This window comes from Vicugna pacos, chromosome 4 (assembly GCF_048564905.1).
Source record: "Vicugna pacos chromosome 4, VicPac4, whole genome shotgun sequence".
Classification (NCBI taxonomy): Eukaryota; Metazoa; Chordata; class Mammalia; order Artiodactyla; family Camelidae; genus Vicugna; species Vicugna pacos.
In genome coordinates this window covers 25,467,486-25,487,500 of record NC_132990.1, presented here as the reverse complement: position 1 = coordinate 25,487,500, position 20,015 = coordinate 25,467,486, and the positions used below count along the sequence as shown (strand labels likewise).

Here is a 20,015-nt window from a genome sequence, read left to right as displayed (position 1 = left end):
TGCAAAGCAACGCAAGGAGAGAGGACCAGTGCTGCGGGGCCCAGGCGGAGCCACCGCCACCGCCCCGACCACGCCCTAGGGTGACTTCACCGTCCTGCCGCTCTGCAGTTCTGGGGAGGGGAGGGGAGGGGGGGCGTGCAAGACCTGCAAGGTGGGGAGGGGCCCTCAGTCACAAGATACTTCCTGGTAAAAGAGGAGGAGGCCGAAATGGATTTGAGATTCTATAGAGAGTAGTCGATTTTTTAAGAGTTTTATCCCAAAAGGAGAGGAGGAAATAACACATGATTTAAAAAAAAAAAAAAGCAACACTTGAACTAGGCCTTTGTATTCCAGAGGCGGGCAGGAATACCCACAGTGTGGGACAGACTTAGCTCGAGCTGCTCATTCACTGGTAAAAGGAGAGGGCGCGCTGGCTCTCAAAAAATACTGCGTGTCCTGGGAGGTTGATCTGTTCACCTACAAGGCTGGAGATCCATGAAGAGCTTGGCTGAGATGGCCTGTCTTCCACCCGGGCAAGTCATCACAGAAGTGGACTTACTGTTGAACTTGGCTGCTAAGTTGGATCCCGCTGTGCTATTCAGCATTCGGGCTAGCCACCTGAATGGGCCGATCAGATACAATTCTCAGGCCCGTAAGCATTGTTCTGAAGTATTCATTATTAAATGATACACTGTGAGAACAAGGGACAGTTCATGTTATTAGGGCATGGCCTGGGGTTGGGGGGGGGCTCCTCCAGACAGCCCGCCCCGTGTCACTTATTCTAAAAGCTTTTCCTTCTAGGAGTGAGTTCCCTCAATGGGACTGGAGGGCAGTGGGGGAGAGTAAAGTAGAACCAGCCTCCATTCACCCTCTAGCCCTCAGGGGACATGAAATCAAATATATATTTGAGGTACCATCCCTTAAAAAAAAACCCATCAGCTCTAATGGGCTTAATTCATCCACAGGAAAATTAATTTCTTAAACTTCTATATTTCCCTTCTGCTCTGGTTCTCAGTTTAAAAAGGGCAGGTAAAATGAAAACTTAACAAGATTTATATTTTTGTTCCTTAAAAAGTGAACTTTGATTTTAATCTCTAAGTCCAAATACATTTAATAATAGCAACCGTCTGTTCAATCTTCTGGATGTTAAAAAAAAAATTTTTTTTTCCCCAAGCGCACTGCCATCCATTTGAAGTAGTGAGTCACAAGTAAATCATATACTATCATTAATGAAATGAAGAAATGGAGAAAAGACGTGGTGGGGAAAGAATATGGGAGCATTGCCCCCAGCAGGATGGCATAATTTACAGGAGGAAGTATGCTCAGGTGTTAAACCCCCGAAGTTGAAACGTCTGCTAGGAGTACTTTTCAAGGGATATCTCGGCCAAATACGGGACAGGCTCACCCTCCACTGTGGATCCGGAACTTTCAAGAAATACTACCACCACCAACCAAGAAAAAAAAAAAAAAAAGATAGGAACAGTTTGTTTTAAGCCAAGTCTGCCTCCAGGAGAATTTGTTGTGTTCGCTTGTTCTTACTCTGTTTGTTGTTACGAAAACCAGAAATGAGTTCAGCTTGCACCCCAGGTGGGAAGTTCGAGCAGGGGAAATTGTGTGAGCTGAAGTTTGTCACAGTAGGCAGGACAGTCGCTTTGCAGCCCAGGCCCATCTCAGGGTGCACTGCTTCACAGCTACACTGTAAAGTGTTAAAAATCCTCCCACCCGCCCCAGAATATATATATATGTATATTAAAAAAAATCCCCTGTCCATCTCTCAGTACACAAAAGGACCTCATCACACTGCAAAAATAGCAGTACCCACTTTGGTCAATTAAAACAAACAAACAAAACAAAAGCATACATTATTTTTTTTTTAAATCTGTGTACTTACCTATAATAACCAATACAGCTAAAAGCACTACCTACATAGGCAAAACTTGGTATTGCATAATTCGTATAAATTTGAAACCCCTCCCCCCCAAATATTAATTGGAAGATGAAAAACATGAAAGGTTAATAGAAAAAACACCAAAATACTGAAAATATTGCTGGTCGATTACAATTTTTAAGCGGCAACTATACACAGCCATGATATGCTTTATAAATGTGAGATAAAGGTATAACTGTCTAAAAAATCCATGATGTCACACATTTTTCTTCGTCTGGAGTACAAAATAGTTTGTCATAAAAATGGTAAAGATTTAAAATGATAATAAATGCAGCAAAACAAGTGTAGTGATGTCACTTTTGTTTTTTTGTGTTTTTTTTTTGTTTTTTGTTTTTTTTTTTTAGATTTCAAGGCAAGGCACGTAATGTGGACATTATATCTTCGTGCAAATTAGGATTACTGGAAAGAGTATTTTTAATTAAACTTTTAAGAGACATAGAGGCAAAATGTGTCTGCCCATGCACACTACAGATCTGTCAATACAAGAAATTTGTTGAACAAGGCTAATGTCCGAAAGCACCATGCAAGTAGTCAGCACCCTGATTACATCTGTCTTCTCAAGAGTGCATTTTTTACATCCTACACCCTGGCGTTCCCAGTTTGTAAACTGTAAGCTTTACCCTTGTGACATGGATTTGCCTGCCTCTTTGTCTCTAGAATGCAGATTTTATAGAACCTTTTGCATACCCTATGGGTTCTTGATGCAACCAGTAATTTTAAATAAATAAATTCGACCTCCAAAGAGGCTGCAGCTAAACCATCATAAGTGCTGTGTTTTCATTAATTTTTTTTTTTCCTCAAGCACATGATTTGTCTTGATTTAATGCCTTTTTAATGCCCTCAAAACCTGAGGGGAAAATAAATTCGCTGAAAATTATTTTAAATTCTTTTTAATCCCCTCAATTTAGAGTCCAAGGGCTGAAGGACTTATAATCATGATTCCCCTTTAGATATAAATTTATAAATTGCACTTGCCTCTGTTAAGTGTTCCTTTTGTGGGGAAAGTATTATATTACTTTTTACTGTTGCATGCAGAGATAACACTTCACCTACATAGAGGCATTTCTTCCATAGAGCCTTTGTGTTCAAACTGGTTTTTTTTTTTTTGTCCTTTTCTCTTTTTTTCTTTTTTTTTTTCTTTTTTTCTTTTTTTTCTTTTTTTAAAGATTTCAAACTGGGTTACACACTGGAAAAGGCTGGGTTAAGGGCCAAAATTTAATAAATCTGCACTGATAACTAAAGGCTACAGAGATTTTATATGTATATATTTTTTTAACTTTTAGAAATCAGAGTGCTTATAAAACGGCTGGCTCATGGCTCTGTCACCCAGCACCTCTGATGCCGCCTCCTAGCCTTCGTTGGTGAGATAACCAGGAATAGTGATTCCATGCGTAAACAACAAGAATACTAAACCAATAAAACTAGCTTATCATGCAAATATTAAGGCATCTAGAAAGTCAGTTAAAATATATTGTCATAGAGACAGAACATCTATTTCCCAGCGGACTTCATGTAACAAAGGCTACTTTGCAGGGGCTGCGATCTACCATCAGTGAAATATCATCGACCCTTTTTCTGTCATTACAGTTTCAACCTTAAGGGAATTAGTGATTGTAAGTGCTGTGATTGCTGGTCTATTATCTTCTTTCTTCAGGTTCTTTCCTTTCTCCCTTTTTTGTTTGTTTTTGTTTTGTTTTGTCCAGTCTTCCTCTTTTCCTTTTTTTTTTTTAATTTCTTAAACTATTGTTGTATTTCATTTTTTCCCTCAGTTGCTTGTTTCTGCTTGAAGGAAAGGTTCTCCGATTATGTTCAAACTGTAATTTTGGACATTTGCCGGTAGGATGGGTGTCCTATTTGATACTTGGAAAGGAACCAAGCTAGCCCAGGTACCAGGACTGTTGCCAGGAGAGGGGTGGGGGGAGGAAAGAGAAAAAGAAAAAATACAATATTAAAGTCAATAATGATATTAGAAATATAAATTCCATATGCATCACATTACTACAACTTTTTTCAAAATTACAGTTTAATATGAGATAAATGCGCTAGATTATAAACATTATATGGATATAAACTACATGGTCTATTTCTCTCATGGATTACGATAAGACTAACTGTGAGGGAGAAAAAACTTGAGTAGGATTCATCCATAATTTTTGAACTCTGAGGATACTCTTCCTAAAATATTTGGTCTACTTCGATGTAAATAAAATAAAAATTTTTGCCAAAAAAGAAAAAAACCAAATACCCAGCAGGACCAATATACTTGGCAAGTTATATTCTGATCCTGTTTTACTTTACTTTCACAAGCAACTCAGTGATGTATTTCCATCTTTTACGTGCCTATGGTTGCATAAAACTGAAAGCTGTAATGAAAGACATTTCTCTTCCCTTACAATAAGAGAAAACACATTTTTCAGGAAGGCCAGTGCATCCTATGTAGTTGGAAGCTGACACCAGAAGCCTGGGTGTCCCTGTCCCTCCCGGTCAGCGGTGTTATCACATCCTAGCTGCTCTGAGTTTGGGAGTTTGGAGAGGTTGAGGGAGGAGGGCTGCAGGGAGGAAGCAGAGGAGAGTCCTGCCCCTTGCCAACCAACTCTACTGTTAGCTATGTTGGATTTGAGGCTGTTTAAAACAAAAAAAGTTTGAAAAACAGTTCTCTAGTTGCTACCAGAATCATCTCTCATTCAACAAGTATCATGTAGAGGAAAGTAACACCAGACCTACGTATCACAAAACAGCCCCGTAACAACATAGATCGGGGTGTCCCTAATCAGGTGCATTGTTTGTTTCAACATTCAACTCAGAATGAATGTCAGCTAAGTTAACAGCTGCAGAAATACCCACGAACCAAGAAAACTTCAAGCTGACAACTCCATCCCCAGTTGTGTCATGGTCTGGCATGAAGACACAATTTCAATGTTTTAACGTTAATTTAGTTTCCTTTTCTTTCCTTTTGGAGCCATGAGGTGAGAGGGATGGCACGACCATAGCAGTAGGGATAGTAACCTGAAGGGATAATTCTGCTCCCCACTCCCACCCCCCCCAAAAAAAAGAAAAAGAAAAGGAAAAACAGAAAGAGCTTGGATTAAAAAGAAAGCATCTGATACATAAGTTTTTTTTAAACTCTAGTGATACCTTTAAATAAACAAATCTTATTACTTACACATCTTATTACTACATGTTTCTGAGTTAATGTTTTAATAGAAAAGCTGCACAATGACCTTTCATGCTAAAGGGATTTTCAGACTAGGCTTTGAGCTCCACTATAACAAAGTCCATTTCTCTTTCTGTTCTCCGTGTAACACAGTACCTAGCACATGGTAGATGTTCAGTACATTTTTGGATAAAGGAACAAACCAGTTACGTATTCCAAATCACACCCAACTATATATATTTTAAAAGTGTTGCTCAGGATCACATAATTTCATGAGCACATTGTCCATTGGCCCCCTCGAAAAAGAAAATAGGCATCTCTGAACTTAAAGTCAGAGATGTGTAGCATTAGCAAAAGTCAACTATGCAGGAATAATCAAATAATAACTGAAACACAAAAATTCAAACTAAAGAGATGTTATGTTCTGATAAAAACTGTTAACTCTACAGAATAAAAATAGTTGTTATTGAAACCTTTTCTAAGAGACTTAATTGTTTTCACATATTTCTCTCTTCCCACACACATCTTCAACAATTATTTCTGCACTTTGCACCACTGATGGGGAAGAATGTTACGTGACGCATCATGAAATATTTTCCCCTCGAATGTGCTTCCACTGTACTTTGGTACATAGCACGGCTACAGCATTACTTCATATCATAATTATTCGTATCTATGCTGATCTTACTGACTGAAAGGTAAGCTCTGTAAAGAAAATGACCTTGTCTTATCAGTCCTTATAGAGCCTGGCCATGGCTGATGCTAATTATTTCTTAACAGATAAATTACAGAAATGGAACTCAGGTATTTTTAACCTGAAATAGGAAGCACGTATGAAAAACAAAAACACTAGAGCCGTATTTGATAATCCTTGACAGTAAAAGACAAAGTCCAGAATAAGCAAATCACTTTGCAAAATCAGTAAGTCCCAAATTAAACGGGTTCTAGGAAGTCATTTAGAGACTGCATGCTTGAGGAAAATAAAGTGCATGTGAATGCTCGAAAAGAGATGTGACTCCCTAAATGGAGAAGTCTACCTACTAAGGGCAGAAAAGACAGGAATTTGGGGTTTATTTTGTAATAGTTTTCTTACTCAGTTCTTTAGGAGAGATATGTATTGCTACTCTTTTGAAAATCCTCAGTAAAAATAAATCAACGTTGACCAACAGGACTCTTGCTGAAGAATATCTAACACATTGAATTTAGATGTTTATTTAAACCTTTCAAACCTCCCATCCTCCATTATGACCATGTCAAAATTGCAGTGTGCAATGTATTTGTCAATACTGTTTATGAACCTTTGGGGGGAAATAAATTTCAGACATTAACACTATGCAGACTCTATATATGAGTTTTACAAGTCTCTTATTGCCAATCAGAAGGTTAAATTCAGAACTAGAAGGCACAGACTTTTTTTTTTTTTTAGAGCCTTTTGGTAGTCCCCGTGGGGAAAAAAAAATCTGGTAAAACTAATTCAAAGATTATAATAACAACACAAAGAAAAATGTTTAACAAACAAAATAACCTAGATCGTTTAATTTCAAAAAGACAATGCCTCAAATCGCATCGTTTTGCAGGTGAAAATTTAACAGTGCTTTTTACACATCAACTCTCTCTCTCTATATCAATGCCAATGATCGCCAGTATGGATAAAATAAACACACATTCATATTTACATACATATACAAGCTCATTATACGTAAAATGCTTAATCATCTTAATTCATAATAGAATGAAAATTATATGGATAATTTTATATTCAATCCAATAATCTGTGCCTCTGTCTATTAAGAGATGAGCGTATAATTGAAAGAGTTCAAAATATTCAAAGTCAAACTAATCTACTTCAGCAGTATATCTTCAAGGATGCATTTACTTGGTTTTCATTACATTTTCCATTACCAAATCACCTTTTTTTAAGGCAAACAGAAGATGAGTATGACTGAACACTGAAAGCACATCTTTTAGAGAATATATATATCTTGGAGAATATCTCAGTTAAAAACAAAAAGAATGCAAGTACCTCGTGAAAAGTGAGGCACAAAAATAAGCCCAAAAGATTCTGACACTATCTTAACACAAAACAGAACTCACTCTAATGACTTCTACTCTTTGTAAGTTCCGAGTATGGAATGAGATAATTCATTAAAAACAAAATAAATAAAAGTTAAAATTCTAAAATATATACAATGTCTAATATCACGGGTGATATGTTCTCATGATTCTGATCAAATGTATGATGTGGCTGCCCCCAAAGGGAAGAAGCAAACACATTATTTTGACCATAAGATGCACTAAAGGTAGGTGATGGGATTACTTTATTTCATCCCGATCAGACTACTTCGGAAGCATTGTGTTTCTTCTAGGCATCACTCTTCAAGAGAAACAAGCTCTGTGGCATTTCTTTGGTGAACAGACTCACCAAATCATGTCATCTGAGGAACGGCTAAAGGAAGACAGGGAAGACACGACAGCTGAGTTGGAAAGAAATGGAGACGTCTCCTACGTTGTTCAGGTAGACAGAATTCTTCCAGAAGAATCATGCTGAGGGCCTACCATGAACACGGTGCTATCTTGTGCTATGTCACTTACTTTCCTCAATGAACTCTTGAAATTGTCATTATTATCCCCATTTCACAGATGAGAAAGTTGATGCTTAAACTCACCCAAAGTTACCCACCTATATCTCAGCTGTGAATCTGGTCTCCTTGATTCCCATGGCCAAGTGACTATTACACTGCCTCCCTGGGAAGTTAGGCATTGACCAAACATTCGAAAGAACTTTTGAACAGAGTTTTCTAAAGGCAAAAGGTATTTGCTGCAGGAGACGGTGAATTTCCCAGGCCACACACAGCTGGGTTATAACCTAGCTAGTGTTGCAGCAGACTTGTGCACAGAATATGTGGTTGGTCCGGGTGATCAAGCAACTCTGAAATTTGATATATCTATCTCCTTTGAAAACAAAGTGACCTTATGGTGAGGATTAAGGAGGAAGAAGATACCCACTTCTTCCTTTTAAAAATGATACACTGTTTATATATTTCTTATCCGGGACAAATTGGATAAAACAGCTAATCTTGGCATCCACAAGGAGTAAACAGACTCCATCCCTTTCAATGAAAGAAAGAGAGGAAAGTCCTCTGGGCAAGTTAACATTTGACGGTTGTGCTTTTTAAAAATTAGGCATTCTGTGACTGTGTCTCGGCCCTTAGCTTCACCTTGGTAACCAACCATGACCAATGGGGTACCAAATAAACATACGTGGAGTCCTAAGTTTAGTAACGAACCAAAGTCAAAGGCTTCCCTTCAATTATTTGTCCTGAAATAAAGCTAATTGGAAAATGGCAAAATTCGTTTATTCCTAGCTTGTGTGTAACTGATCATGGGTTAGGCAACCCAGCTGTCAAACATTTTATAAAATGTCAAAGCATCCAGTATCCTAATATTTTCAGGGTAATAATCATATTGCCCGTTCAGATTTTACATGCTAATTTAATCATACGACTACTGTCTTTGCTTTAAAGATAGTAAGTACTCTTTCAAGAAGCTTAAAAATATATTACGGGAATGAAGCACCAAGAATTGCATATATTCATACCTACCTCAATGGTATCAGTAGCTACACTACTTATAAACAGCAATAAAAATAAGGAATGGCTCAGAAAGCATGGGAAATAAATAAATAAATACCTTAATTTAAAAGGAGGATTTGCCCTTAATTCCTTTACACCTGTTTCAAAATACCCCCAGGAAGGAAAGTTTACTCTCTCTTTGGCTAAACACTCCTAATTTTGTTGTTGTAATATGAACACACAGGTATTAGTATCTCTCCCAAAGTGCACAATAAATAATTTTCCCTATTAATGGCTAAAAATTGGTCTGGAAACACCAATCAAGGCGGGCCAGTTAAGTATTAAGTCAGGATCCATGCTGTCCCGGACGTGTGGGTGCATTTGGTCTGGCTGCTTGCTTCAGTATAACACACGTGCTGGGGGCTGAGTCTTAACGAAAAAAGGCTCCCTCAGACCAGTGGAAGGAATATATGGGTAGTATTTAAGCACCTATATACTTAGGAGTTACTATATATATTACTATACATAAAGAATAAATCTAAGATTTCATTGATGTATCAGAACAAAGAAAAAGGGACTTATCAAATGTACCATTTGCTGGCACCTACGCAGTCCACCTATTTGCCAGGCACTGACCTATGCGCTAAGAACCACTTTAAAGCTTTCAATCCTCAAAATAAACCTATGAGAAAAGTGCCATTATTATTCTGATTTTACAGACGAGGAAACTGAAGCTGGGAAGCTAGGAGTCTTGCCCAACTCCTGTTGCTGTTAGGTTGTAGAAACCAGGATTTGAGCTCTGGCAGTGTGGTTCTAAAATCTACGTCCCTACTCACTATCATTCACCTCACCTCCCTCTTGTGAAACACACTTAATACTTTTATCATTAAACAAAATTCACATTATCCCTGAATTACATAAGCGAGCCTATGAGTTACGGTCCATATCATGTAGACACACCAAAATTCCCATAGAAGCATCATTCCGAGTCCACGTTGCAACACGAACAACTACGTCCCATTATCCGACTCATGATTCTCTTCAGCCGAAGGCAGTATTCGCCTTTCTGATGTACATACAGATGTGGCTGTGCATTAGTACCTTGCTGGCTGCGTTCCACATCAGATGTGAAACGCACAAACTGCCTTATACAGGTCTCGGGTTTCTCCAGTTTATCCCCCCCATTTTTAAGGATCATTATGGCCATCTGAATGATCCTATTTGCATGCAAGATGATTTCTAATGATTATTACTATTTGTAATAATCTGTATTGGAAAGCTCCCTGGCCAGCTCTTACCTGAACTGCAAAGTACTCTTGTGGGTTCCCTGGGAAACACCAAATATCGTAAACTGCAGGTGGCTCGTGGAATTATTCTAACTGAGAGCAATAGCACTTCACAGTTAATGAAAGAGAAATGTATTTGTTTCTTAACTAAGTAGGTAAATAGCCTTCTTTATTGCTACTCCTGGGGGACCAACGATTTTGAAGATAACATATCAAATCGGGAGGCCACCAAAGCTCATTAATTTATATTCAGTTGTTTCAGATGTGTTTTGTTATGGGGCATGCTGGATTGCATGTTCACTTTACCATGTGTGAATTCTAGCATTTTCTAGGTAAAATAATGGCATATGCTCAGTGAAACCTTTTATCCAATGAAGAGCACAGGGCAGTAAGAGCCCTTAGGGATGGGGCCACTACAGCTTAATATGAAATGTGCTCCTTACAATGACTGTCCTCTTTTAGTAAACAGCTCTTACAAAATCCTAGAAGACCCCTCAGCAAGGCAATCTATATACTTAAAAATAATAAAACTTATTTCCTTAAAATATTTACTTTAGACGTAAGTAAGAAAAATACTCTTCTACTAAAGAGGCCAAAAATGAAAAAAAAAAACAACTATGTTCAATATTTTTCATGTTTTAGAACTAAAAATGGAAGACAGAGAAATATTACGAAGATGACTAACTGTAAATAAATAAATTACAGTAAACACACACGCATATGTATACAGCAATTTATGTAGCTGTGGGAGGTTTTAGCCAATTAAAAAATACAGAATTACCAGGCTCAAAGTAGTGATTGGATCTCCTCCCACAGACTGCACCACAGTGGAGAATCCTACGTGTGGATTTCCATCCTCTTCCTCGTCTTATTCCTCTCTCTCCCTGGCTCCTTTTCAGAGCTATTGTTACAAGTGCTACAGCTCCCCTTATTAGCATATGTGAGTCTTCAACAGCAGACAAAATTCTCTACAGAAATAGTGCTTCCAAATAGTGCCTTTCACTAGGGAAAATCACCCAAGGCATACTAAATTAAATAGAAATGTAAGTTTTATGCAAAAGCAGAATGCGATTTTTTTCCCAAAAGGTTTTCACTGAAAAGCAAAAATCAGGGTTATTTGCACAACTTCACCTCTACAGGAAAGAACTTATTTGCATCAGAACTCCGAAGCATAAAATTACAAACGATTAAGGAACAGAACATGTTTTTTAGGTTACGCCTGCTACTCTGTTCACTTGTGCAAAAAAATCCAAACCAAAACCAAATAAAACTTCCTACCCATAAAACGATTAACAAAGGAGAGAATAAATGTAAGTTTCTGCAATTTCTAAATATTCAAAATTGGTGTTCTTCCGTTTCTTGAACTTAAATAGGCTCTGCCTTTTTCTTCCTTTTGTAATTTGTTATTATGTTTATCATGTTTACTCATTCATATGCTTTGCTATCGAAGTAAACATGACTGAAGATTCACTATATACCCACCAACAGCACCAGCAAACATGAAACTCAAAAAGGTAGGTTATTAAAGGGTGCGTTGGCCGCAGACAGAGCTGATTTCTCAAGGCGGTTAATACATACGTAAATACAGCACTTTCCATAAAACATCTTCCCATAAAGTAGGTGTTTAATATACTTCTTTCATTGCAAAGGGTTAATCAGCAAGGTTTACGTTTGGGAATTGTCTGCATCATGCTCCTCCCTCTCCCGTAGTGCGGCCAAAAATCATCTGACAGGAAACGTAAGATTAAGTTTGTCCTACCTAAGCGAACAAAGAGTGCTCTGAACAGGCCACCGGTTTACTGCAGAGCGGGAACTTTTCTAATCCTGCTGGAATCTGCAGTGCTGCTCAGAAAATATCGCGGAAAAAGTTGTTTTCTCTCCTCTAACATCTTGTCTCTGGGTCATCCCATTTTGGTCATCCTGCTGCTTCTCCCATAAAGGTTAACTTCAAGCTCCAAACATAATCATGTGGAAAATGGACATTATTGATTCCTATGGTCCATTGTTCCCCTATCCTAAGTCCCTGAAGTTCAAGTTCAATCTGGAATTACATCATGTCTGGTTTCTCCTGGTTACCAGACGGCTTGAGACGTGACCACAGCTACAGAAAAAACAAACAGCCTTCTTCACGCTTCGGCTCCCCTATCGATTCAAACGTAAACTTTTTTTCTTTCTCTCAAGTATGCTTCAAGTATGGAGCATGGTTAATTTAGAGATTAAGTTCCAAATTAGATTATCTAATGGCATCTTAATGGATTGCTGACCCATTTCCTGTGGGATGGCAGCATGCAAGTCTGGCTGGAATACAATTAATTTCTTAGGAAGTGTTCTGAAGAGTTTCCTAGATAAAAAAGGAAACGTTGTGCTGTGCAAACCTTTCTTTACAAACGGAGAAAGTTAGGCAAAACTGCAACAAATCCCAACGTACGTTTCAACAGCCAGATTACAGAGACTGCATGCCTGTGAACACCGTATCCACATCATTTTTAAGAAGGAGCACATTTTAATTTTTGATTGCATAACAGGTGCAAATCATTTTGATGAGGATGGGGTAGCAATTCTTTTAAAGAGAATCTTCCAAGCACAGAGAGCAACACTAGTTAGCAGCCCCGTTACCAAATGATGGTCCTGTGCAATTTTGGCTTTTGCTCTTCGCCTCCTTGAACCGGATTCTTCCATTCATCCACCTTATCAGCATTTCTATCGTAGTCCCACAGTGGTGCTAGGGGCCCAGAATGGTGTGTAAAAAGTTGAACATTTTGAACACACTTTAGAGCTGACAGCTGAAAAGGAAATTCAGCACTCTGAGAATAAAGCTCCCCCCAGGAACTCCAGGAACAACCCAGCTGTTGTACTGTAGTTATGTGTCAAGATAACAAACTGAAAGCAGGAAATGCTAACCTAGTGAATTCGTAGGGATGGTCTAAGTATAATGTGGAAATACAAGTTAATTCTTAATATTACCCAAAGCCAGGACACATACCGACCTTATCATACAAATGCATATATTTATGTATGTGAGTGCCACACACACACACACACCTGCACACATGTACCATATATGCATACATGCACACACAGATACATATATTTACATACAAACATATATTTTGCAACCCAACAGGAAAAGTTATGTTGTTTGAACAGTCATTCTGAAGTCAGTGAGGATGTGTATTTTATCAAAAAATTTTTACGGACAAAGCAACGAAAATGGTACATGATTGAGGAGAGTGTTATGCAAATAGGGCGAGACGGATGAAACGAACGCTATTACTCCTCCCTTTCTGCCCGCCCTCTCCTGACCAACCAGATCCAAATAATCTTTACAGGCTGCTAAATTTCTCCTGGGAAATCAAGCAACTCTCTAGAATTGCAGTAATAAACGACAATTTCTTACAAAAACATGTGTAAAGTAACTACAGAATGAAGTATTCAACTCACAGAAAGGAACTGCTAACACATGTAACATGGAAAATAGCTGATAAAAGCCTCTTCGGTGCCATTCAATTACGGCATCAGCAGAAACACAAAAATCCCTCCAATTATTTCAGTAAAATCTTCATTTATTCATTATTTCAGAGGCTGAGCAAATGGTTTGTGTAAACATATCCTTCAGTAACACGCACGTGTTTATTTTAGCCATCTGAAGGCTGCTGCTATGTTTATAGAAGCCATCAGACACATACAGCCACTCACTTGTGGCTTTGCCTTTCCTTGAAAGGGGTGAAGGGGAAGAGGGAATGAAACAATAAATCCAGTTTCTCTTTTGCATAAAGCGCTCCCTCCAACGTTTTAAAATAACTTCTGTTTATATTATTCTTGGCCTGTCCTTTGGCTTTCTTTTTCATTCAATTATATTGCTCTTTCATATTTTGAGAGTACAAGCTATGTTCTGGCTATAGTTTCAAGAAAGAAAGCCAGTTAGGGAGTTAACGGCTGTATTTGTTTATACCCACATAACTCACATATGTAACAGTGTAATTTGTCCACATCAGAGGACAAAGTACAGACACAACAGTACCCTGATGAACAGCATAAGCAACTCATCACCTATTACCCTGCGAAGCGCTGAGCCCCTGCTGACTCAAGCACAAGTGAGTCCTCCACCAGGGGATTTCACTCGGGGTTAACTGCAGTCCCTGACCTTTGGGTTAGAGAAAAACTCACATTTTCAAGATGCGAGCAACACACACACACACACACACACACACACACACACACAAGTACACACACACACAAGTGGCTCACAAAATTCTCTAAGGTCAAAACAACAAAACACCTTCAGGGTTGCAACCTAATAAGTCTGTGAAAACTTTCCGGAGGAGTCAGCTTCGGCTCTGAAGGGAATGTTTATGCACTGGGGGTGGGGGAGGATGGAGGAAGTCTCCCAGCTCTGATTAAACTCGCGCAGCGCCCTCGGCACTGCCATTCTCCATCCTGGAGAAGGAGCCGCATTCGACATGGAAACACCTCTACAGGGGGACGAGCACAGAGCAGAAAACGAAGAGAGTATGCGAAGAGAGTAATGGCAACAAACAAGAAGCAAAGCAAAACCAAGCAAAACCCAAACACCTTCTCTGCTTTGTCCTTTCCTACTACAGCGTCTCCAAGGATTGCCTTTTGTTCACAACAAAAAGCAACAACCACACACACACACACACACACACACACAATCACCTGATACTTCCTTCATTCCATTATGACAAAGGCAAATTATTTAACTCTCTGGTTGAACAGATCTACGTTTCTCACGTAGTTTCCATGTATTCAGATTGTTTTAAAGTCAGAGCACTGCCCTGAAGATTTTAGATGTCTGTTGTCTGCCTTAAAGGTGGTGCCAGAGACATTCATGATTCCTTTTTTCAACAGCCTTTCTAGAAAAACAACGACAACAAAAAGCGATTGCATTTCATAGATAACCGCAGAGCACACACTGCAAACCATGAATGCATTACGCGTTGTCCTGGCCACAGACCCGGACTGTTTGTGTTATCAAATGTGGATGCCACTGGTGCCTGTTTTTGAAACTATAACAAAACAAAGCAAACTGCTGTCTCTTTTGAGTACATTTCTTCGAAACTGTATAATTCATACATTTTCAGAACTGTGACAGGCTGTATCAGTCAGAGTGCTTGGGACAGCCCACCACGGAGAGTCAATAAATACCTGTGGAACAGACGGATGTGTCGCCTGCCGTTACCCATTCAGTGCCTTCTGAATCACGAGAAAGAGCGGAGGAAACAGACGAAGAGCTACCTTTTTAAAGCACTTGAAGCCTTTTTGGGTATCATTATCCACGAATCAATAAAAAATTATTTTTGAGAGGGAAAATAAAAAATCTTAACTAAATGAATTCTGAATTTTTTCCTGAGTTATTATGACCTGAAACTGACTATCAGACCAATTTCTCACCAAAAAGGGGACTTGTAAAGTGAACAATGCTCTCCTGAAAACTGAGTTTAGTCATTAAATGTCATCACTCCAATATCTGTGTTCGGTGGAGATTCGTTGTCTGCTCACCTTCTCCTTTTGGGGATATCAATTTTTTTTTAACATTTTTTACTGAGTTACAGTCATTTTACAATGTTGTGTCAAATTCCAGTGTAGAGCACAATTTTCAGTCATACATGAACATGCATATATTCATTGTCACATTTTTTTTGCTGTGAGCTACCACAAGATCTTGTGTTTATTTCCCTGTGCTATACAGTATAATCTTGTTTATCTATTCTGCATATGTCAGTATCTACAGATTTTGAAATATCAATTTTTGAGTCACAACATTTCTAGGAACTAGGTGCAGTTATAGTTTAAATCTCCAATAATTTATATCCTTTCTTAGCTTTAATGTACTTTAGCAGTGCTGTCCAATTTTAGATAAGTAAATGTCAATTAGCAATCCACAGGTTTGGAAGTTCACACAGCTACAGTCACATTTAAAAGCACAAGTACTCTTAACCTGATATGCAATTTTTCTGAACACAGTAAGGCTTGCAGGTAGAAATCGGTCATTCAGTCCATCAACAGAGCATGGAATACAAGGATAAATAAAATCATATCTAAACATTGTGTTATTAAGTTGAATCAAATTAATTTTTACATACTTATTAAGACTATTTACGTAAATGCTTTCATTGAGTTTATCTTCTTTTTGATAAGTGCATACTTTATTTTTTTCCAAACAGAAGAATGCTGTAAGCTTCCTGGGAAAAAATCAAAATATGTAAAAATGTACACATTTTAAGTTGGATGTTGTTATACCAATCTTTAAAAAGAGGAAAAGTCATAGGGCATCCATTTCAGGTAGTGAATTAATAAGAAGTCAGCAAGTTTTTCAAACAGAATCCAACGAATTTCCTTAATTTTTGCCTGAGTTAAAATGGACATTTAATTAATTTAATTCCTTTAAACTCACTCTGGAGCAGTTTCTATCAAGCAACACAGAGATGGGCAGCCCTTTTACAGCTGATGTCTGAGTATGTACTTCTCACATGGGTACTTTCAGTAAAGAGAGGATTACCATCATAGCAGGGTTAGAAAATTATGTTGGCTCTACTTCTGTTGAACTCCTTATGGGACTATCTCACTCTCTTCGGTAAATTTGTATCTCTTATTACATATGATTATACCACAAATTTTAATTATTTAATGTGTCAGTTTGACATAATTTGTTCTTTATTAAAATAATACATAAGAAACTGAATTAGCACTACTTACTTTCTAAAACCAGTACATGTGACAATATCAAAAGTAGTTTTGAAAATGAAGCTTGAGAACGATTTGTTCAGCCAACCAAATAAAGTCAATTCTCAATGATTTACATCAATGTACAAACAGAACTTAAAACTGTATTTAAACCAAATTCTTTCTTTAGCTATTGATTCCAACAATCTTCCCACTCCAAAACTTTTGGGTGCTACTAATAACAGTTAAATTGACTAATTTGAAATTTTTCTCTAAGCTTTCCCCCTCTAACAGGGGAATAAATGAATAAAACAGCTTAAAGTTAACAGCAAAGAAAAAGAGCTGAAGTGAGAAGAATCTATAACGTGAAAACCCAATGCTTTATCCTCAGAGAGCTGAAAAATCTTCCCTAAAACTGTGATTTGATTTTTCAGGTCCTAAAATCTAAGTGTCAAATCCCTCCCATCCCCCCGAATATTATAAATTGTTTATAACATTTGACAGTACTGCAAAATTCCAAACACCAATTAGCATACGCTCTAGTCTCCAATTAATTTGACGTTGCATCTCAGTAAGGAATAAAGGAGGAGGGTAGGGAAAGAGGGACGGTATAGTCAAAACAACTAAATTTTTAACATATATTTTCTGTAAAGCTAGTTAAAAACAAACACTATAGCTCATGTAATTTTTAGGTGTAAGTGTAGGGTTGGAAATAATTAAAATGTTACCTTTGCCAAGTAATTCCCAATGTATCCTCACTGGTACTGGGGTATAAATGCCTGCCGTTTTGATTCATGGTCCAGTCACAAATCCTCAGCTGTCAATTGAAACCTAGCAGTCAGATATGGATCGAGCAGTACTACAGTTTTTAGTATTTAAATGAACACATGCAAACTAGTACTGTACATGGCATTAACCTTATTTTTCCCAAGAGGCAACTTAAAGAAAAAAAAAAAAAGCAAAAAAAAACCTTACTCTGAAAAGCAAAATTCCTAGACTCTTTTTCAGAAAAAGCCATTGCAATATGCCTCTCTAGTAATTAAAGCATACAAGAGAACTGAGTGCTTAGAACATAACAATTAGACATTAATTAGACTACAAGATGAGCTGAAATAAAAGCAAACGTTAATGTTCAATTGAGAGATATATTTTAGAAAGAAAACAAAAAAGCTGTTTAAAATATGTAACATACCAAATAATCTGCACCGAGTAAAATAATCAATAACTTTAAGCATGCAGTTTGCAAAACACAGAAGACATGCAGTTTAGAGGAGAAAGGCCCCACCTTATAGACATTCTCCCTAACTTCTGTTTAGAAGTATCAAGGTACTCAGTTTTAGATGGTTGCTAATTTTGTTTTACTCAAAGTGGCACCTTTTTCAGAAAGAGCTGATAAGAGTTTCTACTTTTATTTTAAACTCAGAGTAATGGCATTTGAAATACTTTACCACATCTGAATAGAGTGAGGAATGCACTGAATACAAGCTGAAACAAATTCTTCCCAGATCTCCAAATCATCAGCTCTGCCCTTCAGAGGTTGTTCCAGTAACCCTATCCAGCTCTGTTTGGTTAACAGCTGCCCTACAGTGCTAGCAGATTTATTGAAAAGATATATTGCTTATTTTTATGCTTAAGAAAGTAAACTTATCTGGCTTTGAGGGGAGAAAAAAACCCCTAGAAAACCATGGTTTTTAATCTGTAGATAGCTATGCTGTAAATTAACTGTATCTTGCACTGAAAAGATGACTTATTCACAACAATCCACTAAACCTCTGCTGCTTTTCAGTAAGAATTTCTAGAAGATGATGATTGGAGCCAAAGTCCCTTAAAACTTATGATAAATTATTTTAATCCTTTCTGATAACGTTATGGCTAAAAAAAAAAACCTGGCTATTAACAATCTTCTCCTTTTAGACTCTCTGGTGTCTCTCTACTCTACGCAGCAGTGATTCTAGAGTTTCAGAATCACTGTTTTCGTTCATTTTTCTACAGAACTATGAGGTTCTAAAAATGCCATCTAAAATTTCCAGATCATGTATTTTAATTATATTGATATCTCAGGTAACAGTAATTTTATACATTAAAGAACTGAAAATTAATTGAACAATTATTAAAGAGCTGAAAAGTTCCCCTTAATGTAGACAGAAAAACAGAGTGAAAGATATGCAGGTTTTGCTCAGGAGCTATGCCATAAAGAAGCCACAAATCAGTAAAAAAAAAATATTAAATTAGAAAAAAAAATTCCTAAAATGGACTTCAATATGTGCAAAGGAGAAAAATGTATGCTTGATTAGTTTTAAATCAAGGGACAACATTTTACGGTAAGATTTTTAAAAAGTGCTCAAAATGGATCACCTAATCAGATAATGTGATGGGGCAATCTGAATTTTTTTTTAAGTAACAGTAGTCAGTTCTCTCCTTCAAAATATATATTTTTTTCAAGCAATACTATGAATACAATCTAAAAACAGTTCAAGAAGCTTGGCTTTGTATAAAGGTGACCTTGAGGACCACTCACAGATTCTGCTCTAGTCCTCATCTTGGGTCAATTAAACATTCTGAAGAAGGGAGGGGTATGTTTAGGCAGAGCTCATGTTATTGTGCTAACTATTAATTTCAGGTTAGTTTCCGTGAGCCTCTCAGGTTAGACTGGAGAAGTTTTCAGGAAGAGAAGATACTTTCACAAAGACAGGTGAACCTAAATATCTCACAGACAACTGGGAACCCTGTTGTCTCCTTGAAGGATGCATATGTAAATCAGTTAGTTTCCTGTTGTTCATTTTGCTAATTTTTTGCTTATTTATCATCCTCCCAAAATGTCAAGTGGGGTGTCTTTGGTCACTTGTTGAACACTTAAAATCAAAACATTTTTAGACATTTCCTTCTTAATCATAGTCTCAAAGGGATTAAACCTGATTATAGCTACTCATTTTCAAACACTTAAGATACATGTAACAGAAGTATTTTCTCCCAAACAGAAAATTATCCTTAAATACATAAAAAATGATCACTGACTATACTAAGCGATAATCTAAATGCCAAAGAAATTGGTAGGATATTAATTAGCATTGAATTAACTTCCATTCAGTTACTGAAAATGTAAAATATAATTTAAATTTATTCAGCTATTTAGACTGCAGTCTAGCATCATCAATAGTTCCAAGCTGGGAGGACAGACGTCAGTGGCAGAGCGCGTGCTAAGCGTGCACGAGGTCCTGGGTTCAATCCTCACTACCTCTGTTAATAAATGAATAAATAAATAAATAAACCTAATTACCCCCACCACCCAAAAAAATTTCCAAAAATTTCTGAGGAGACATACTTATCCCTGCTTACGTTATGACTTACTTAAACCAGATGAGTTGAACAAGAATCTCTGTTCATGTGTTTTT

The 20,015-nt window shown here is 37.4% G+C and overlaps 1 protein-coding gene across 6 annotated transcripts in view; it reads right to left on the bottom strand.

The window, feature by feature from the left end:
• The window catches only part of NFIB (nuclear factor I B), a 229,239-nt gene that overhangs the window by 2,767 nt on the left and 206,457 nt on the right, over positions 1 to 20,015 (bottom strand). For 3 of the 6 annotated variants that reach the window (XM_072959422.1, XM_072959419.1, XM_072959420.1), the window contains exons 11-12: positions 17,352 to 17,440; positions 1 to 3,822 (exon numbers count right to left, since the gene is read on the bottom strand). The exon at positions 1 to 3,822 is cut by the window's left edge and continues 2,767 nt beyond it. In XM_072959422.1, coding sequence (XP_072815523.1) covers positions 3,693 to 3,822; positions 17,352 to 17,440 — 219 coding nt within the window. In that variant the 3' untranslated portion in view covers positions 1 to 3,692. The remainder of the gene's footprint in view (positions 3,823 to 17,351; positions 17,441 to 20,015) is intronic. The other 3 variants (XM_072959421.1, XM_072959423.1, XM_072959424.1) reach the window with 1 other exon arrangement.